At 42.3% G+C, this 23,058-nt stretch overlaps 1 protein-coding gene across 11 annotated transcripts in view; it reads right to left on the bottom strand.

The window, feature by feature from the left end:
* Fmnl2 (formin like 2) overlaps nucleotides 1-23,058 on the bottom strand; it is a 287,932-nt gene that overhangs the window by 105,675 nt on the left and 159,199 nt on the right. For all 11 annotated transcript variants that reach the window (XM_036183681.1, XM_036183685.1, XM_036183691.1 and 8 more), the window contains exon 2: nucleotides 11,515-11,598. In XM_036183681.1, coding sequence (XP_036039574.1) covers nucleotides 11,515-11,598 — 84 coding nt within the window. The remainder of the gene's footprint in view (nucleotides 1-11,514; nucleotides 11,599-23,058) is intronic.

Genomic DNA, 23,058 nt, shown 5'->3' with positions numbered 1-23,058 from the left:
GGCAAAGGGTCATTCTGTTTTCTCAATTCTTTCCTGGAAATAGCGTATAAGATGCTATACTTCTTAGTAAGCTTGCTTGGCAAGACCTCCCAACACCAGCTTTCTGTCTTTTTCTTCCCATCTCCTGGCTAACTCCACTTTTAGACCCTGTCCTGAAGAACAGCCTGCTGGTCTAGGTCACCTACTCAAGGAGATTTTGGTTAGAATGTTTTACCACAGCAACAGAAAGCAAACAAAGATACCAGTTTAATGTAGAAGGAAATTAGGCAACCATCAATTTGTAACACTCAATGAAATTGATCCAATCAAAGATTATCAGTTGGTTTTAAATTCACTAGGTACCAAATTGGTATGTAACTGGTTATATCAAATTGTCACCAAAGTAACAGACTAAACACCCTGCCAAGATAAGGGAAAACAGAGCTAGACAATGGAGCAACCACCTGATGGACTGGATAGCCTTGCTGACTCACAGAACAAATAAGTAACTGTCATCTGTCATCTGTGGCATTCTCAACAAAAATGTTTCATCCATCCATCATTCAATAAAGTTAACTGTAGTCAACAGCAACTGTAGGAGCTAAGCAACTGTGAGGTGAGGAAGCACCCAGTAAATGTAAGGAGTAAGAACTTTCAATTAAAGGACCTGCGCAGCATTGTCACTGGGAAATATGAGTGACAGGAAGTATTAAGAAGTTATTTATTTAAATCATGATGGTTTTATTTGAATATTCAATACTACTTTTTAAAATTAAACTACAAAACAAAATATCAAAGGAAAATAACCTTGACTAATTCAGGGGTTTGAAAAAAAAAAAAAAAAAGACTGATTAAATAGAAGGAAGACCAAAATAAAAGACAAAATGAAGGTTAGTGGACAAATTAAAGAAAAACAATCCCAAAAAAATGAGTGAAAAATAAATAACATTTTGATACAATAACAAAAAAAAAATAGTAAAATTGGGTGGGGGTTCAGAAGGTTGGAGGCAGATGGCCATTTCTCTCTCAGCAGCTGGGTAAGGAGGGACTAAATGTAGACTCAAAGTCTGTAACTTCGGGACAATGCTAAATGCTGCTTAAATCTCAAGTCTGGGAGCAGCAGCAGGAGATGGAACCACTCTCATGGGTGGTCTTCAGCCTCCTGTCCACGGTCTGCTCCCAGGACAGACACTGACAATGAGGCAGGTTAGAAAACACTACTCACTGCTCACTAATTACCACTGGGGTTCTGGGAACTCCCTGTTATCTAGAATCTGACACTCCACAGGAAAAACAAAAACAAAAAAATATGATCAATACCCAGCAGCATTTGCTTACTTGCCAAAGAGCTCCAAGCAGTTCATAAAACATCAACACTGAACCACTAACAGGGACCAGTGGCAACCTTGGGTGTCAGTCAGTTTTCAGGAACCATCTACCTTGTTTTGTGAGATAGTCTCTCTCACTAGCCTGGAGGTGAACAAGTCAGTGAGGGGGCTGGCCATCTGTCTCCCCTTTCCCAGCTGATATCGATTCCAAGCATACACCACTGGGACCCCACCCCACCTCTGCTCCCCCACCACCACTCTCCCCCACCCCACCCCCTCTCCTGCTCCCCCAGGTTCTAGACTCAGGTCCTCATGCTGTGCTTAAGTGATCAAATTATCTCTGCAGCCCAAGTTGGTTAATTTCTATTTCAAGGTAATCCAAAGAGCACCTTGCTTTTATTTTTAAGCAGTATTACAAGCAAACAAAATAACTGTGGGTTGTTTGCTTGTTTCTGTTTTGGTAGTATTAGGAATCAGTCCTCGGGCTAGGTACATGCTACTAATGAGCTATACTCTCAGCTCCCTCAAATAATAGAGTATGTTAAATTAGCCATATCTGGTGGCACAAGCCTGGCTCATCTTTCACTGAGTGGCAGCAGGGCCTTCGCCTTCCTTGGATCAGGATTCATGCCAAGCCTTGAGGATTGTGATCTAATCTCCCTGGAGTGCTTAACACAGGAAGCTGAGTTTAAGTAGGTATGATTTCCTGTAACCTTTCCATTCATCTTTCTTGTTAATCTTCTCCCATACAGTTCTGTGTCAATGAAAAGGAACTCCCATCTCCCCCAACCATGCCCCTTCCCCCAGGTACAATGCAAAGCGATACCCAGCTTTTAAAAGGCAAATTTGAGTCAGTGCCAGAAAAAAAAAAAAAAAAAAAAAAAAAAAAAATCACGGAAAATAACCAACCATACTACAAACAGCCCAGAGGCAGGAGGAAAGCATTCTAGCTCAGCTTAGGCACGGCACCTCTAGCAACCTCTGGACCACTACAGAAATGTATGGACTTGTCACCATCAGCATCAGTCATCTCGAATGGCCTGGATTTTCATCATCTGCAGAGGAACAGTTACGACCAAGCCCCTTGTCCACCCAGAAGTACTGTCTCTTCCACCCTCATCCATTCCCCTGAGAAACCACAGAACAAACTTGTGACTTGCAGGGTTAGAGACAGTGACATCTATCTATGACAGGGAAGCTCTAACCATGAAATCTTAACATAATGGTTGCCTAAGCAAGACCTACATAACACCACCATCAGCTGACATGCCAACAAGATGGGGAAATCTCACAGGACCCTAACACTACAAGAAGAGATATATAGGCAATTAATAACTACTGGGAGAGGAAGAACTGGTCTTCTCTGGGGACGAGCACCTCCGACAGGTTACCCAATCCCAAACATTAGCAACAGGGGTTGGAGAGATGGCTCATAGGTTAAGAGCACCGGCTGTTCTTCTAGATCTGGGTTCAATTTCCAGCACCCACATGGAAGCTTACAACTTCCTGTCTGTTACTTCATCTCCAGTGGATCTGAAACTCACACAGACATACCTACTGACAAAATACAAATGCACCTAAAATAAAAATAAATAAATCATTTTTAAAAATTAGCAACAGTAAATGGACTCAGAGGGAAACACAGATAGATGGTAGATGTGTGTGTGTGTGTGTGTGTGTGTGTGTGTGTGTCTGTCTGTGTGTCTGTCTGTCTGTCTGTCTGTCTGTCTTGTTGTGCTAAGATACCATGACCAAGGCAACCTACAGAAGAGTTTGCTTGGGGCTTCCATTTTTAGAGAGCTAGAGTCCATGGTAGTGGAATGGCAGAGCAGAAGCTGAGAGATCACATCTCAACCCACAAGCAGGAATCACACAGTGCACTGGGGATGACTGGAGGCTCGTGAAGCCTCAGAACACAACCCTGTGACACACTTTCTCCAAAAGACCACACTTCATAATCCTTCTCCAACAGTTCCACTAACTGGGGATCACGTATTCAAACATATGAGTCAATGAGGGTTATTCTCAAGCCACACATTATATAAGAATAATTAAAGGAGAAGAGTTCATGATTTTGAGAAAGAGTTGGGAGGAGTTGCAGGGGGGGAACAGGAGGGATGGAAATGATGTCATTACAGTATTCAGGAAATTCTCAAAAAAATTAAATTAATAACATTATGAACATATTTAATACTATTAAATTGTATACTTTAAAATGGGTAAAATGGTTGTGTATGTTTAGCAACAATTTTAGGAAGAAATATCGTCTTGTTCTTGGAACTGACCCAAAAATTGGTATCACTACCTTTCCACTGGCACAGAAGCCAGGCCTTTTAGGAAGGCATGGGTAGAGATGGTAAAGGAGACAGAGGTTCTTTGTAGACACACAAAGCAAATGGACCTCTTCCTATCTACCTCAGGCACCCTTCCTCACATCACAGGAGTTCTAGAGCTGAGCAATGAAATTTAATTCACTTATGCCAAGCCAACGTAACAGTTAGCGGAAGAAGAGAGAGTAAAGAACCAGCCTACCCCTGCTTCATCCCCAGGACACACCTTTGGCCTGACTTCTCCCTTCTACCACCTCTGCCCATGACTCTAGAGCAGTGGTTCTCAACCTTCCTAAAGCTGCAACCCTTTAATGCAGTTCCTCCTATTCTAGTGACCCTAACTATAAAGTTACTTTTGTTGGTACCTCATAATTGTAATTTGCTACTGTTATAATATAAATATCTGTGTTTTCTGATGGTCTTAGGTGAGTCCTGTGAAAGGGTTGCTCAATCCCCAAAGGGCTTGCGACCATAGATTGAGCATCACTGCTCTAGAGCCTCTTCTCAATATGATTACTCACTATGTCTTTCAGTCAACACAGTCTCAGTAAGCGCCTCACATTTCGAGCAAACACAACCCATGACCCACACCATAAAGGAACTTATTTTTGAAGGAGACAAATATTTACAAACCAAAACAACAAACCAATGAAAAATTAATACAAGTGAATTTAATGTGACTGGCATTCCTAAGTGAAATCACGGTTGAGTCTTTTCTAAAGCATCTGGCACTTCACATTTGCTTCCTTGGGAAAAGGCAGAGCAGGTTCAACTCACAGAGCACTTAAACTTGGGAGCTACCAAAACAAGTACAGTCTCTGTTCACCAGTAAGGCAAAATATATATTAGACAACTTGCTCAAAAAGATGCTAAAATCTATACAACCTCAACAAGTACTTTTTTCAGTGCCAAAATCATTGCAGAAGAAAAATGTCAACTCCCCCCAAAAGGGGGGCCTGGATAAGGCTTATAAACAAACTATCATTAAAGTAACTGAGTGGAGAGAAGGACCACACATTGGACTCTGAATCTTACAGCATCCAAAGATACAGGGAGGATCCCGCAAGCTCTGTGACTCGGATAGCCCCAGTAGTGCTTGTTTATGGGATGGAAACTGAGCTGCTTTCTGCACAGATTCCCACTATGTTCTAACCTCCCATTCACCAAATTCCCTTGGAAAGTTCATTAAACATCTTGTCTCAATAACAGACAGGGTACCAGCATTACTATTTCAAAAAGAAAGAAAATTGTTATTTGTGTGTCCAGAGCCAGTAGTATCTTGGAATGATGTCAGGCATCCATGACCACATGCCACAGCTTTTGTTTGAGACTTTACAAGTAAGGCTCACATTGGTACTTTTCTTACCCTAAAACCTGTAGTTGAGGTTTTTCTGCACAGCATCATATAAGCATGTGTTGACACCATAAAGTATGTGAGGGCAATATAAGATAATCCATTCAATAAAATCAAATTTCCTGAATTTGGGGGCAAGTTGATGACACAAACAATATGGGTAGTAATACTTAACACCTTGCCCTTCAGCAAGAGTACAAGCAATCACACAGTTTATGAAGTACCTATCTACCCCAAGCATTACTCCACACACTTCACATCTATCACCTCCAATCTCAGAATAAACATGTTAATCACATTTTTAAACTGATGGAAAAGATTATGCAGTAAATATCTTTTCCAAATGTTATGTAGTGTAATAAATGGTCAAACATACACAAAAGCTGGGAATATACCACAATGTCCCCTGAAATATATCAAAGCCAAGTTTTAACAATTACTGGGATGTTTCCCAGATTTTCTTTATGAGCCCCTATATTTTCTACTTTGATAAAATATTGTAAACAAACCCCAGTCATATGTTTTACCCCTATATCAGTATCCATGTCTCTAAAACTAAAGACAGAATCACATATAACAACAAAGCTAAAAATTAAACCCAACAAAATCAAGCAATAGCTATATAGACTCCTCTTCGTCACTAATCAACTGTTCCCAGTTTTTCAAGAAAATTTTATATTTAATCTACTCATAATGAAATCCAAAAAGGGTCTAGAATAAAAAAAAAAATCTTTTTTCACAAGCTCCTTCTTCCTTTTTTTAAACTTCCTAGTCCGCAGTGCTGAAGTAAATATTTTCATGGTTGAATTATTAATTTATATTCCAAGAAATTTATACTGTCAAGTGGACATATTTTGCATAGCCACACAGCTGTGCAACCGTCACTCTATGGAATTCCAGAACTTCTCTCTCATCAGAGAGAAGCAGCAGCAGCCCCTCCTAGGCTGTGGCAATGACTGACATACTTTCTGCTCGACAGGCCGTCCTAATCTGGAATCTTCACACAAACAGAATCACAATCACAAAACTTGATTGCCCATCAGGTAGACATGCCAGACAGACCCATATACATTTGACATGATTCATATACAGGACAATTAAGATGAGCATCCATACAGCATGGCACATGACAGAAGCTTGCAGTTCTTGTCCCTCTTGTCCTTCACGCATGAGATGAGTTCATGGGTTCTAGGTATGTACACGAAGACATTTCTGTTGGCCACAATCTTCAGAATGAAGAATGATCAACCACCGTTGGCTACTGATGACAGCAGCCACAGCGTGAAAAGGCTCAATGTCAAGCTGCAACTGCCTGCTTGCTTCTTCCCTTTTAGTAAAGCACAGCATAATGCAACAGGAAAAGGGAGAACCCTTAATGCTCTTCTTAGTCTATCACTCATGCATGGACTCTATGGGGAGAGCAGCAGAGAACAGAGGGTAAGACACAAACTTCAGTCTGTACCTTCCCCAAAACCAGGCTGCCTGTGCCAGCCTTTTCACCTCTGCTTCCATGACCTCTGGCAGGGGCTTCACCTCTAGGTCTGGGATCTCCCCTTCCATTACAGGGAGGCACTGCTAAGAGTGACCGCTTCTGCTGGCCGTGGGCAATAATAACCGTTACTCATTAACTGTCCTCAGCAGGTCAGCCAGGACAGCCCAGAGCCCATGAAGCCACTGGAGTAAAGGGGTGTGTGCAGAGGTGACTGGTGGAAGTACTAAGCTTTCCACATTCTAGCACCCTGGCAGTTAAGAGCAGTCACTTCACTGAGGACATGAAAACAAGAACTGCAGCCAAATACCTGATGTGCTCCACCTTGCCTCAAGATCCCAAAGTCCCCAACATCAGCCCTAGTTAGATACATTTAGTCTGAGAGAAAAACATGGCTGTCAAAAATCTTCGAGCATGCCCTTTCTGATGTATCTGAGGCATTAAAAGTAGTAATAATAATAAAATAAAGCCAGAAAACACATTGTAAAAGAAAGGAATCCATGAACAGACTTTTGAAGATGGACTAGATGCATTCTGCATTATGATAAAGCTTTAAGCCTATGGGGGTAGGGAGAGGAATGTGGTGGTTGAATAAGGATACCCCATAAGACCATATATTTGAAAGCTCAGTTACCAGGGAGTAGAACTCTTATAGGACTAGAAGGATTAGGTGGCATGGCCTCCTTGGAGGAAGTGAGTCACTGGGGATGGGCTTTGAGCTTTAAAAAGCCCATACAATGCCCAGTGTCTTTCTCTGCCTGAAGATCAGGATGTAGCTCTCAACTACTTCTCCAACACCATGCCTGCCTGCCTGCCTGTGTGCCACCATGCTCCCTGCTGTGCTGATAATGGTCTAAACCTGTGCTATGGGCTGAGGGAATATATCATAAGAACTCAGCTGGTCATGGCAAAGTCACTACCTAGAGGGATCAGGGAATTCCTCCAAGAGGAAGCCACCCAAGGAGTTTTTGGTGTTACTTGCTTGTTATATATCAGCTGTATTCTGTTATGAAAATCATGTGTGTCTTCATAGTTTTCCCAATTGACTTTTCCCTAAGAAGGGCTAATAGTGTGGACTGATCACTCTCTGGACATACACATTCCAGGAATTTGGAGAACAGCCTCAGGAAAGGCTTTCTCTGGAATCAGATATCTCCCTTAGCCACTTTCAAGGACTACAGGAAGCACCGCCTAGGTGGGCACCCAACTTCCGAGGACTAACAATAACAGCCCACGTGCAAATCTCCTGACTTAACAAAAATTCCACAAGGAGACACGGCCCAGGTGGGCGCCCAAGTTTCAGGACTAACAGTGATAGCATCCCATATACAAGTTTCTTGACTTTAGGTAAATTCCACAAGGGGACACCGCCTAAGTCAGGTGGACATTAAGTAATAGCTTTACACAATTTAGCTCAGACCCTCCCTTTTTTATTCCGGGACTTCCAGGGCACGGGACAGAAAAGAGATAAGAGAATGGAAGAACTAGATGGGTAAGAACTTGAGAGGAACAAACTGAGATGGGGAAGAACTAGATTGAAGGGCTAAAAGAGAGTACTAGAGGAAAGAGATGGGAGATGAGGAAGAGCCAGATGGGGAAAAACAAGATGAGAGAGAGGGAGATGGGAGAGGAGCTGATAGGGGAAAGAACTAGATGGATGAGAACCTAGAAGGGACAGAACTAGATGAAGGAATGAAGATAGAACTTAGAGGGGACAGTAGATAAATACAGAGAGAAATCAGGCAAGAAAGGAACTAGACATGAGAGCAGAAGAGAAGCGGTGTAGAGAGAGAACTATCACAAAATAATAAAGTGTATGAACTAAGGAGTTTCGTGTACATAGATTCATTTCTTTTCATCAAAGATTAATTATCAGCTGGTTGTAGATTCTTCCCGGGCCCTGGGAGGGGACTATCGAGGGGCTGGACCCCTAGAGTCCCCAATAAACCTGTGAAACTGTAAGTAAGTCCCCAATTAAATGCTTTCTTTTATAAGAGCCATCTTGGTCATGGTGTCTCTTCACGGTAATAGAACACTGACTAAGACAATTACATCTATGCAAGCAACAACAGTTAGTGAAAAAGAGTTCATGAATTTGAAAGAGAACAAGGAGGGGTTATACTGGAGAGTTTGGAGTGAGGGAGGGAAAAGAGGAAATGACAAAATTATATTATAATCTCAACAAGTAAAAGAAACTGTTTTTTTCTGAAAAGGAAGGCAGGGGGCCTAGCTCCCTGTGAGGTTAGTAATCCAGTCTGCCTTTGCTTCTAAGTTCTCCATGCCTTTCCCACCTCGGTATAATTCAACCCTGGGCCTTGGCACGCTAAGCAAACACTCTGCCACCAAGTTACAGCCCTGGTCCATGTCATTAGGTAAATTTTGTAACAGGGTCCCCAGACATACCAGGAAATTGGGGTCCTCCTATCTTACTCTGGAGTAGCTGGGATTACAGATGTGAACCACCCCTCCCCACCAATTTTTTTAATCTCATAATGCACCATCCTTGAGAATTTTTTACTCCCTCTGCCTCTCTTTAATCAAAGATTTATTTATTTTGATGAATAGGAATATCCTGCCTGAATATATGTCTATACATCATTGCTGCAGTGCCAGCAGGCGCCAGAAGAGGGCGATGACTCCCCCGAAACTGAAGCCTGTGCTAGAAACCAAACCCGGGGCTTCTAGGAAAGCAGCCTACGCTCTTAACCACTGAGCACTCTCTCTGGGCCACTAATTGATTTGTTAATTATTATCTTTTTTTGGTCTTGGTTTTTCAAGACAGGGTTTCTCTTTGTAACAGCTCTGGCTGTCCTGGAACTCACTTTGTTGACCAGGCTGGCGTCAAACTCACAGAGATCCGCCTGCCTCTGTCTTCCATGTGCTGGGATTAAAGGTGTGTGCCACTACCACCCAGTTCAATTATCTTTTCTATTAACAAAAAATTTATATATTTTTGATCATATTCTTTCCCCTCTCAACTTCTCTCAGATCCTCCCCACATTCCTATCTGTGGGTGGCTATTCTTGGTCAACTTGACTATATCTAGAATTAACTGAAACCCCAAAATGGGGCACTCCTATGAGGGATTTTTGCTAAACCTGAAGTGGGAAGATTCACTTCTGATCTGAAACTCTGAGTCAGGAAGACCCACCCCTACTCTGGGCCATACCTTCTGCTGGAAGCCTACAGAAGGACAGGGAAGAAGAAAAGTTTTGTTCTTCATCTGCTGGCTTTCACCTCCCTAGCAAGCCAAGCCCATTTCTTCACTGGTAGCAGCATCTACTTCTTCCGGATGCTGGCATATACTGAAGACCAGCTGAGACATCCAGCCTCGTGGACTGAACAACTGGATTCTCGGACCTTCCATTCAGAGGTAGCCATTGTTGGATTAGCTTGACTACACCCTGGAGGTCATTCTAATAAATATATACAGAGAGGGAGATTCTATAAGTTCTGTCACTCTAGAGAACCCTAATTCACTATCCAAACAACTTTGTCTTCCTTCTCTCAGAAAACAAAAATCAAAAATCAGTGATGTTTTTGTTGTCATTACAACACAGTTCCATTTTAACAATAGGTTTTAATGATACTAAACATTAAGACTCAAGAGAGCTGAATGTCAGTCTGTTCCTCTTCCCCTTTGTTTTCCCTGGATCGTCACCAGTCAGGGGCCTGACAGACAGCTCCACAGTTTAGAGCACTTGCTCTTGAAGAGGATGGGGTTCAGTTCCCAGCATCTAAATGGTAGCTCACAACCACCTGTAACTCCACTTCAGGAGATCAAATGATTTCTTCTGACCTTCAGCGGGACCAGGCATGTATATGGTGCTCACATATACCTGCAGACAAAATAGCATATACACATACATACATACATACATACATACATACATACATAAACACACACACACATACACACACACAAACTCTTAATAAAAATAACCCTTTTTTCCTTCAGCTTCTGTAGACTCTTAGTATTCAGATATAATATGGAAAAAACAAGGTGATTTTACTTTCAGTCCACTAGTCTATTTTATTTGGTCTTAAGAACCAGAGTAAAACAACCTACAATCGGATGCTTAAAATGCTTCCAATAAACATCTTAGAAAACAGAAACTTCTACCTGTGTTGAACTGAAAACTAATTCAATTCACCAATACATTTCATCCTCACAGTAAAAGACCCACTTCCTGTTGATAAAGCAACATTCCCCTTGATAAAACCACCACCCTGTACACAGAATAAGTACAGTAATGGTGACTGGCAAATGTATCATCACACAGAAGTGCCATGCCTGTGTGTGTGTGTGTGTGTGTGTGTGTGTGTGTGTGTGTGTGTAAATATACTTTAATTATTAAAAACAGAACAGGGAGAATAGCTAGAAAGGTATTTCTAGGTTTTATGCAGAATGGCGAAGGCAGGGGAACCCTTTTTCTTTTGAAGTGCATAGCTCACATTAATGGCTTCCTTACAGAGAGGGCCCAGACAGTAATGCTTAAAACACAGACACAGAGTAAAATTTGAAGATAAAATGAAGGACAACAAAAGCTCTTACTTTTAATTTTATACCCCTCAGAAGAGTACGAATTTGTTATAATGAGTTAGAACCAAATACTAAGAGCTGGGAACTGGTTAAAGTAGGAAGCACTGTTAGGGCTACCCACATCTCTTTATAAACAATGCACCCCCTCCCATGAATAGCTGCCAGTTTACAGTCCAATCAAACCATGGGACCTGTGCCACTGAAGTGAGCACAGAGCATGAGATGCTATGGAAGGCGAACACAACAGTTATACATTTCAGCCCCTTTCCCAAAAAAAAAAAACGAAAAAAAAAAACTGGGAAATGTTACAAACAATGAAAAAACAAAAGCTTTGTACCTTATTTTGTACCTTTTCCTCTGCAGATAAGAAAGGCAGAGGTCAAAGAGTCAGAAGAGAGAAGTCCATGAATCTCCTGAACAAGCTCAACAGACAGGAGCCAAGTCCTCTTTCCTCTCCCCTTGCTCTCTCTGTAAAATAAGCTGTTTCTTACCTGATCACAGATCAGCTCCCATTTTTTCTCATTGTCATACTGCCGCAGTAACCTGGCTTTGTCAGGAGGTAGGTTCATAGCATTCTGTGAAAAGAAAAGTAAAAAGATCTGTTACAAACCACAGTATCTCACAGGTAGAAAAAACAAACCACTATGGTCCTTTCAGGAGAGCATTCCAGTGCCTAGCACACGATTCAACCAAGACACCTGCAGAAGTCCTTCCCAAACCCCTTTGCGTCTCATTTATAGATAAGTGAACCACTCATTTCCATATTCAGTTGATGAAAGGAAGGAGTGGCCTGCTTTAAAACAACCAGACACACACTTCAGCAAAAGTGACTCTGTCCATTCATTTCATGGCAGCCTCCCTTTGTGATCAATTAAAAGGTCAGACCTGGCTTGCCAGACCTGGTTCCAGTGCAGACATAAAGACAGCAAAAGAAAACTTAATGGCCAGAGTCACTGAAAGGAAATGTCCTTTGTGCCAGGTGACAGTAGAGACGCTTTCTCCATAAGCCTGGCCACCTGAGCTCATCCCTAGAACCCACATAAAAGTGAAGAGAGAACAAAATAAAAGGCAGATAAACAAATAACAAGAGTTGTCTTCTGTGCCCTCTGTGAAAAGATGGCACTCCTTCGGGGCCTGCTAACACCTGACAATTAATTCAAGCTTTAACTGTGCTTGCATATGAAGTTGAGCTTGCAGTCAGTAATGGACAACAAGATATTTAGACATCAGTATCACACAAGTCCCTGCTGCTACCACAACACACATTCTGCAGAGCTGAAGATGAACTTGCCTGGATACAGGCATGTCCCCTATAACCAATCATACATATTATCAAGATCCTTGGCAATAAGACTGAGAGCCAGGGAAGAAATTCAGATCAGTTTGTGTCCTCTGTAAAGTCCCCAAGTTCTAAACAGCTGGAGTAAGTACCTGATTAAATGTCTATTGCTCACCCTGTCTCAAGCTCAGCACATTAGAGTCATCCTGTTGAAACAATGCGGCTCCTTGTCTAGGCCAACACTTAGGAAGACAGATACAAAAGTCTTGACCTGTCAGTGCTCAGACCCCCAACTCTCTGAAGGACTCGGCCTGGTATATCATGCCGCAGGGTAAACAGAATTTGACAAAGGTAAAGTGGGCAAACTATACTGACTTAATGGCAGGAAACCACCATGTGATGACTTGATGGGTTTAACCCAAGGATTCCCCTTCAACTTGGCCTGGCATTCATATTGATGTTCCTTAAATATATATCTACCATCCTTTATCTGACCCTAAAAGCCATCAGAGCTGAAGGCTAGTTACCTACTTTTAGGTTCATCTCTATTAATGTTTTAATTACTTCTGTGCTGACAATGCATTCAGAAGAACTGTGGACTCCCGAGTTTAGGGTGGTACTACTAAAGCTTCTTCAATATTGAAATACCTAAAATGGAAGGAAGTAGTCTCATGTGATGTAACTCCTTAGAAAAGCTACTTAAAATAGACTGAAAAGGTATCTAATTGCATTTATGACTCTGTACAGATAAACAACCAACTCTGGGATACAGCGAGGAATTTCATATATATCTTTCTGTGGGGGAGGGGCTCAAGGCCACTTACTGTTAAATAAACAGTCATGTCCATTGCTTATTTGTACCCTGGAGATCAATATTTTCCTCTTAAACCAGTTCCGGACCCTCAGATTAGTACCCCTGGGTATGATCACATGCAGTACAAGATTGCAGGATAAGTTAAATGAGTTTTCCCCTCACGTTCTCATTAATCTCCAGAGACATGAAGGAAGTTTTTAAATGCCTGAACTACAGTGTCCAAAGCAGTGCATTAGGAATGATGCATGTCTAATCTTAGTCTTCCAGGCATAAGCATGTGAGACTGATACGGTTTCCCCCGTTCCACAGGCAAACAGGCCTAGGCAGACTTGCTTAGCTTGCTCTCAGCTGCACAGATTCACAGGGACACTGTGCCAGGCTCTGTCTGCTCAGCACTCGCGTGAGCAACCACAATGGCAGGCCTTGTTGGCACAAAAGACCTGCTTCTAACTCTTATTTTGATGAGGCAGTCTTCTGTTTGACAAATGTTTATGAAGTACTATCCCTGTTCAAGTACCATGCAAAATGCTGGGTGGCACTGGGGAAAACCGAATACATATGGTTCCTGGAAAGTCTTGTATTATGCTGGGGAGACAAAAGTGTTCCCCACTCTGGCAAGTCTTCACAGAGGTTTCAGAGGGCAGTTTGGATGAAGAGTGAGGAAACAGCTCTGGGGGAGAGGGGAATAATGAAAATTTAAATATACGTGGAGGTCAGGCAAGTGAAGAGTGGCCAAAGCCTGTGGTGCAGAGCTAACGGAACGGTCAGAGAGCTCCAGAGTATCCAGTGTGGCCAGAGACAGACTAAGAGGGAAGGAGAAAAGAAGAGATGGGGTCAAAGCCATACCATTCTCAAAAATGCCACTCCAAGTCAGTAGCTGCACTTCTATGTAAAGGGCAACACGAAGCCTACAATTGCTTACATGAATATCTATGCATGGCATGCATGTAGTGACCATGGAGGCCAGAAGAGGGCATCAGATCCCCTAGAACTGGAGCTGCAGTTGTTTGTGAGTCTCCACGGGGTTGCTGGGAATGGAACCGGGGACCTCTGGAAGAGCAGTCAGTGCTCTTAATTGCTGAGCCATCTCTACAGCCCCTCAAATGCTTTTAAACAAGAAAGTAAGAGAGCAAGTTGCTTTGCAATGTTCCTGCAAGGACTACCTGAAGAAATGATTAGGAGTAGCAAACATGGAGGCAGAGAGGCAGCAGCAGCACATGAGTGATGATCATCACCACAGAACAAAAGTGTACTGATGAGGGAGCTGTGGAGCTGAGCTCAGCTGGTAAAGTGCTTGCTGTATACAAGTGTGAGGCCCACAGTTCAGATTTCCAGAACCCAGGTCATATGGGTAGGGCAGTGTCCATTAATCCCAGCACCCATGAAGGAATGGGTAAAGCAGCTCTCTGTTAATCCCAGCACATAGGATGGAGAGTCAGTGAGCAAGGTGGCTAGCCAGATTAGCCAAACATCAAGTCCCAAGTTTAAAGAGATTCTGTTTCAGTATATAAGATGGAGAGCAATCCAAAAAAGGCACCCAGTGTCAAGATCAGACAACCACATGCATTGTGTGATGTGCACACACACCGTCTCAAAAATGAGTGCACATACTTACCACACACACACATGCAAACAACAGAAGGAATGTGGTTATGAGAGGAAAGTTCAATGAAACCTGACTTATAGACTTAAGGATATCAAAAGGCAGTGCCTCAACTTTTGCTCGAGGTGTATGCGAGCTAGTCCATGGAGGGGTAGAGCACATGGAGAAGGCAACACCTGTGTGGAGGGAGTGTTTTGGGTTTTTTTGTTGTTTTTTTTTTTTTAAAGTTTTCTAAACATCCCTGTCTAGATCTGAGAACTTACAAGAAAACCAAGAGTACAGTCAAAGAAGACATACAGATCCACGATTTCTGGAGGTTGCCCTGAATGAGAAGAGCCTCATGACTGTTTTCAACCTCAAAGATTAGTTGTTGTAAGGAATAGCATCTCCAAATCAAAGTTAAAACTACAGGGAAATGATGCAATTATAATCTCAAAAAATATTAGAAGTGATTTGAAAACTTAAAACTACACTTGCTAATCATTCACCAAGCACCTGAAATCCTGCCCCATTCACCCTTGGTCAGGCCTCTGAAAAGCTTGGGCACAGAGTACAGCTGAGTAATTCCACTGGGATCAGGAGGAAGCCATCTAATTTAGAATCAAATACTCCACAGAAACTGGTAATAACTACTCTAAAATTTCTGTAGAGTGACTTCATCCTGCTTATACTATACAGGACAAGACTCTAAGGTCCAACCTAAATGTCTGTTCAAATAACTCACAAAACACTGTGTCTAGCCAGGTGGTGGTGGCACACGCCTTTAATCCCAGCACTCAGGAGGCAAAGGCAGGTGGATCTCTCTGAGTTCGAGGCCAACCTTGTCTACAAAGTGAATTCCATGACAGCCAAGGCTACAAAGAGAAACCCTATCTGAAAAAGGGAAAATATATATATATATATAGTTTCTATCCCCACATCCCTTTGATATACAAGTAAATGTACCACTCTTAGATTTGGCTGGATGTGTACATCAATTTCCAGGTTTCCTTACAATGACAGCCCTGCCTCACACAGATGTAGTGATGCCTGAGATACAGAGCTGTTTTCCTTCCCCTATCCATCAGCCCATCCAGAAATGACTGGGCTCTAACTAGGTACCAGAACATCTGCACCATGAGCATCTGAGCAAATGCAATCATGAAGTTGCTGTGTGCAAGTACCTGCCAGATGGTTGAAAAGCCCAGTGAATGTTGATTACCTGTGTCCTAGATGGTGTGAGTTCATCATTTGAGTGTTCTTTCTGAGGAGAAGGCCTTTTCCATCAACTCTGAATAACCAGGTTGGATACTGATCATCATTAGAACCGCTGCCTAGCTACTACAAGAAGATGCTCTGCTTGGACTCTGGCAACAATACATCCATGTCTATGACAATTTTTGATAGGAGAATTCCCACTGAGTTACACCTGGCCTGGCTCCAGAGTGTAGCACCTGGACTTAATCCATCTTTTGTTTCTCGGCTACCTTTTGTTTCTCGTGTTGCCCTCTGTGTGAATCTTGTCTGGGAATTTCCCAAGGGTACAAAGCCTATGCAAAACTTGTTTTGAAAAAAATCCAGCAAGCGATGATATTCCTTGATCGAGTGTTTGCATTTGGCATTGGCCCTTTGGAGAACCAGTCAAGCTGTTTTGAAGATATGGAAATCAACTTGCTAAAAATGTAAATATGGAGAACAATAAAAATGGCCTAGGCTAAAGAAAGATGTCTCTCTCAGTCCAGTACATAAAGAGGCTGAGTCTGCCTGCAGCTGAAAGGCTAGAGACATCCTTAATTTTTTTGTTTGTTTGTTTTTGTTTTTGTTTTTCGAGACAGGGTTTCTCTGTGCAGCTTTGTGCCTTTCCTGGAACTCACTTTGGAGACCAGGCTGGCCTTGAACTCATAGAGATCCGCCTGGCTCTGCCTCCCAAGTGCTGGGATTAAAGGCGTGCGCCACCACTGCCCGGCAGAGACATCCTTAAGATACACTGTATGGTCTTCCCACAGACCCGCATAAACCCACACCAGTACAACAACAAAATTTTTTATGTTAATGACTCCTGCACAATATGGCAGTCTATACTTAAGGAGGTTGTTTTAGAAATAAATTAAAAGACTTGGCCATCCTCTTGGTCTGAAGTATCTTCACTGATTTTAGAGTTTGGCTTTGCACTAAAAGTATGTACACTAAAAAGCATTTCCAATTCTCATAAAACATCAATCAATGAGGCATTTTACTTATTGTCTGGGGTCTTGCAAGGGGACCAACAGGCAGCACTGGAACTCATGGAACATGGCTGGGTGGTTGGCAAAGCCACACCTGAGTGAGCTTTGGAGAGGCAAAGCCCTGAGCACTAGGTGTCCTGAGGACCTCATGCTGTTACTGAGCATATCTCTGTTGCCTTCATGGTCACCACATCCCTCATCATCTATGGATTGTATGAAAACTCTCAAGGGGTTTCTAGGCACTCACTGGGAATTGTTACTGTTACTTACAATAATAGTGACTGACTTGTTCCAAGCATTGCTGCTAGAGCAGATTAATGATTCAACCACCACCCTTAGAAATAATTCAGATAAGTAAAACTGTTAGTAAGGTTAAGATATTTTCGCTAATGGCTTTGAGGTAGAAAATTTGGGGGAACAATTTAAAGTTTAGAAAGGCACATAGTTGAGTGAAGGACTCGTTTAAGCCAAGAAACAAGGACAATGGCAGCCTGGCTATTGTCGGCTGACATGTCTTTCTTGCTAGCATGGGTTGGTGATCAAGGGTGATGATTAATTCCTTGTACCCATTTCTGCCCTCCACTTCCTGATATAAAACACTGTTGGTGAGTGGGTGTGCACCCTGAGGACTGAAAGTAGAGCTGACTGGTTGTTTTTCACACACAGAAGTTTAGATTTGTGATTCTTTTAAATAAATAATAAAGTGATTGATCCTTTCTTTGTAACTGAAAAATGCAGCCTGCCAGCATTTTGACTGGAAAAAAAAAAATATCTTGCTTGTTTATACTCTGTTAATCTATAACAAGTTGCTTGGGTATAAACATATGTGGGTTCTTGGGACACCTTGTTTTTCACCTGTAATACATAAAATGTTTAACCATGTAAGGGATATGGAAAACATGCTGGTTTTTACTGGTATTCATTGTAATAATTCTTAAAAAAACAGAATGTAACCACATTGTAATTTTTATACTGCTGAAAAGATTTTGCTGGGGTGTATAAACTGTAAAGGAAAAAAAGCTAGAAAGAAGACATCAAGAGAGAGAAGGGATACATCTGGACAGAAGAAAAGAAATAAAGAGATGAGAGAGAGATGATAAAGAGATCCTAAAGGAGGGGTGTGTGTGTGTTTGTGTGTGTGTGTGTGTGTGTGTGTGTGTATGTGTGTGTGTGTTTCCCTTTTTTGCCGGCCCTGGAGAGTTAAAGTTTTGCCCTCACCAGCCCCAGAGAATTAAGTTTTTCTCCCTCAAATGAAAAAGTCAAGTTGAGTGATTAGTTCACCAGCTCCGTGGCTCCCCCTCAATCCCTGAACTGCTGAAGGCTGGTCCTCAAGGCAGTAATAACTTAATACTCTTCAGATGAGAACTCATTGGAAATATTCTCATCTGAAGATTACAATTTCTAATGTTTTCCTGCAAATCAACTGAATGTTAGGCATTCTTTCACTACATGTAATATACCTGAACTCTTATCTTGTTGCCACTAACTTCACAATGCTAACTGAAGTAATTAATCTACCCAACTAGCATATTTATGGCCTCCATTCTGGCAATAAGTGCTGGCTTAAAACCATTTGAAAACAAAAGTTTCCTAAAAAAAAAAAAAAAAAGGCATATTCAGATTTCTGAATATTTTAAGAAGAAATTAATGATGGCTACAAAGCATCTATGATCTATAGATTTGAAGTTATAATTATAGATTAATGTTGTATGGAACACAGAGTAGAATGAAGGTACCCAATTCATTCAGAATCAAATCAACTCATGCTCAAGAAAACAGGGTCTTCTGATCACACTCTTGTCCTGAGTACTTGGTAAAAATGGAAACCTGTAAAATGTTCTTCCTTTACCTCATGTTCTCAGAATCAAAGTAAGAAAGCTACAATAAGACACAGGCACAGTGCTGAAGGCAAACAGCACCAGTATATACTTCGTATTACAATGGATACTTAGTATGACTTCATATTACGACAGTGTCCCTGTCCTCTCACAAAGGAAGCTCACAGCCATTAAACTATGGGACTCTAACGGAAATGTTCCATCACATAATGACCACTTAGGAAAGGAGAAAAATGTTGCTTCTGGGAGAAGGAAAGGTGTGAACAGGACAGATGGTTCATTCGACCTCCTAGAGCTCCTCAGTTAATAGGGATACAGGCTTTCTAGGAACCCAACAAAAGAAACCAAAATTTTAAAAAATTTAATTTTGGGGGCTTAAAAGATAAGTCAGATAAAAACACTTTCTGTGCAAGCATGAGGTCAGAAGTTGACTCCCCAGCACCCACACGAAAAGCCAGGCTTGGCTGTGCATGTCTATTAACCCTAGCTCTGGAAGGCAGAGGCAAACATACCCTAGGAGCTCAACAGCCACACAGCACAGACAAAAGGGCAAGCTTCTGGTTTGGTGAGAGACCCTTCTCAAGGCAATAAGGCAGAGAGCAATAGAGAAAGGCAGAGACTGTTCCCCCTAGACCTCCACAGTGAGTGTACAGGTCAGTCGGTGTCTCGCTCTCTGTTCACACTCACACACACACACACACATACACACACACACACACACACACACACACACACACACACACACACACACAGCATACATCGCATCACAAAACTAACCACAAACAAAAACAGTTAATTTAGTTATGGTAGAAAAGATAAATTTAGCCTCCTAGCCATTCCAGGTTCCATGTAACTATATTCACCTTGCAGTGCAACAAATTTTTAGAGCTTTCATCTTTCAAAAAGAAACTCTACACCCACTGAAAACTCTCCACTTCCCTATCCTCAAAGTCACAGGCTTTGCTATAAAAAACGAAAATGTGATGGGCTGCAACCTGGATCTCAGGCATCAGGAGTGAACTTCAGGAAGCAGATGGGGGAAGGGTACGTATGTAGAACATACCTAGCTGGATCCTAATTCTGAAGCTCCTAAGAACTTAGAAAATATAAACTAGAAGAACAAAAAGAGTGACTGGGATGGACCCAGACAAAAAAGTACTGTGGCAAATCAGCCAATCCTTACTACCCGGAAATCAAAGTGTAGAAGGAAATGTAAGGGAATCTCAGTGGGCAGGGGAACTGGGGATAAATACACTAAGGAAGCCAGAGAACTTGAAATGGCACAACTTCAGAAAAGGAACCATTTCTTTCTATGGATGGGCCTCGTATGCAGGGAGGGTAGCAAAGAGGGGTATTAAATGCCATAAACAAGTTACTACTACCTAGACTCTGCAGATGTAACCATGACTCCGCTCTTTGATTGTGCGGCCTGGGGTAAATCACTTAAACTACATCTCAGTTTCTCCTCTTGTGAGATGGAGATGCTCACAGATGGCCATGAGGGCGATGGTGGTAAAGGGGTGGCAATAATGAAGAGTTCCAGAAAAAGTAAGCCAGGTGACAATGCAGCTAAGCACGTGGGAACTATGCCAGAGATTATTCATACAGTTGTTATGCTAGCCAAATGCAAAGTATGAAGAAGGGCAAGACTACAGGCGTAGATGAGGACTACAGCACAGGGAATACAGCAGAAGGGAGTCGATAGGTAGTGGAAGATTAGTTATGTGGACTCCAAACCACAACACTCACAAGTCACTCGGGAGCAGAGCGAAGTGTCGGCTGGGGAAACGAATACTCGGGAGGAAGCCTCCATCAAAGTCCTCTGAACACACTGAACACACAGGCAGCTACATCTCCTCGCATCCCCCCCGCCCCTTGTCACTCTTCCTGCACTGCTCTTGGGAGATGAGGCAGTGAGGCCCAAATCCCCCAGCACTCACATGAAGACAGCAGTGAAGGAAGGCTGCCAACAAGGCACATGTCTCACTCTCCCGTCAACTGGAAAAGGCGTCTGCTTCTACAACTGATGTTCCCGAGTACCTGGCATCCTTAGTTGTAAAATCTCCCTAACCCGGGATGCTGGTAAGATAGTCAGCTTCTTTCTGGGCACATGACTCAGGCAGGCAGCCAGTGAATCACCACAGCCAGTCATCATTCATTGTCACTGTTACTTTATTTAATCATTGAGGGTATTGATGTCCTTCAGGGTGGCCAGTGAAGCCCACAGGGGTAGAAGTACGTCTCTCCCTAACCTGGTTACATCTATAAAATAAAACCTGCCTGGAAAACTGTCCTTTGTAGGGAATGAGACATACCTCCGACCTCCCTTTCCAATCTTAGGTATAATCTGTTGTCTTAGAAAGCTTGCTTTCTGTAAATGCAGAATAAAATACATATGAGTGTTGTAAAATATTTTCAGGTGTATTACTTTTGTTCATGTTGCATTTGTTTAACTCTGTGAAGCTGTGTTACTGTGCCTGTCTAAAACACCTGATGGTCTAATAAAGAACTGAATGGCCAATAGCAGGGCAGGAGAAAAGATAGATGGGACTGGCAGGCAGACAGAATAGATAGGAGAAATCTGGGAAGAAAAAAGCAGTAGCCAAAGGAGGAGGAGGACTCCAGGGGCCAACCACCAAACAAGCCATGAGCTAAGAGTAAGATTTACAGAAGAGAACAGGAAAAGCCCAGAGGCAAAAGGTAGAGGGGATAATTTAAAGTTAAGGAAATCTGGCAAGAAATAAGCCAAGCTAAGGGTATTTATTTATAATTAAGAATAAGCTTCCATGTGTGATTTATTTGGTAGCTGGTAGTGGGACCCCCAAAAGAGTAAAAAGTAATAACAACATATGGTTATTCTTTGTCATATGCACATGATCAGTAAATCCAGAGCTAAGTTGGACTTGGGGCTTTATAGCCATAATACATCCATTTGAGAGGATGAGGCAGGAGATAACTATGAGTACCATAGTGAGTTCTAGACCAGCCTGGGCTACAGAATGAGACCCCCATCACAAAATAAAATAAAAAGTACAGAGCTGGAAAGACAAGCTTGTGGTCCTAGTCTTAGCTGGCTGTCCTTTCCAGGTGACCAGAGGGACTCATCAGGCCCATGCAAATGCCCATTACCAGCTGAGGGAGTAATGAGCTTTGATGCAGAATAAGTTCTGGATCTAGTGAGCAGCGTGCCAGCTACACTGACAAAAGTAACTCATGGGTGGAACTGAGTGGAAGAGCTGTCCCAACAGACCAGTACTGCCTCACCACAGTGGCTGACAGCAACTTTCCTGCGCTCCATCTCCTTGTTCCTCAAATGATTCAATACCCAACAGATGCCAAAACTACACAAGTCCCCTCTGGCCAGAATCTCAACTGAAATACAGAGTTCTGCTACACTCAGGCTCAGGGAATAGTAGAAAGTATCAATCCATTTCTTTCAGCCCTCATATCTGATATTCCTGAAAAGCTTAATGTCTGCTGCCTTGCTCTGGAGTTTACCCAACCCTTCATCTTAAATTTGCCAGCTGCTGTGCCAGAACTGTGTCTGTGTGTGCACATTCCCAGACTGAGGTGGAGATACACACCAGGCCACATGAGAGATGTACAAAATGCCTTCACGGTCGATCATTAGGCCACAGGAGGCCAGACATTCACATGCACTATGCATGTGGACACAGATCAAACCAGAGAGGTGGAAGTAGGAAGGTCAGCAGTTCAAGGCCAGCCTCAGCTACACAGTAAGTTTGAGGCCAGCCAGGGCTACATGAAACCCAATTTGAAAACAAAACAAGAACCTGAATCAAAGTCTAGAAAAAGGTTTATTTTTCACATAGTATCAACTTCCTATGCCACACAATTATGTTGTAAAAATATCTTGATAAGTGAAGATGATAAGTTCAAACTAACTATATAACAAGCTAGACAGCCTCAACCACAATTAAGCCACAGGATCACCTCTGTCTCACCTGCTAATCTGCAGCAGTGAATTTTCATCTGTTCTTTCCCCAAAAGTCCTAGCCCCACTCTCCCCTCAACACTCCCCAGAAACATACCTCTGCTCCCCTTAGGGGAAACTTAGGATCCTTGGTCTCCAAGCCATTTGCATAGTCATAGGCTGTCTCCTACTCTGTAGCCTCATTACAAAGATCACCATGGAAAAAAGGCAGTTTAAGACCATATTCAACAAAGATCATGGTTTATGACATGAGAGAACAATTTCACTTTTGTCTTAAAATAAGTATCTCTGGCACAATCATGGCAAATAACGAAAGCTAGAACATCAAAAGGAGACAGAGTA

The sequence above is a fragment of the Onychomys torridus genome, chromosome 4 (assembly GCF_903995425.1).
Source record: "Onychomys torridus chromosome 4, mOncTor1.1, whole genome shotgun sequence".
Lineage (NCBI taxonomy): Eukaryota > Metazoa > Chordata > Mammalia > Rodentia > Cricetidae > Onychomys > Onychomys torridus.
This window is presented reverse-complemented; position numbering and strand designations above follow the sequence as displayed.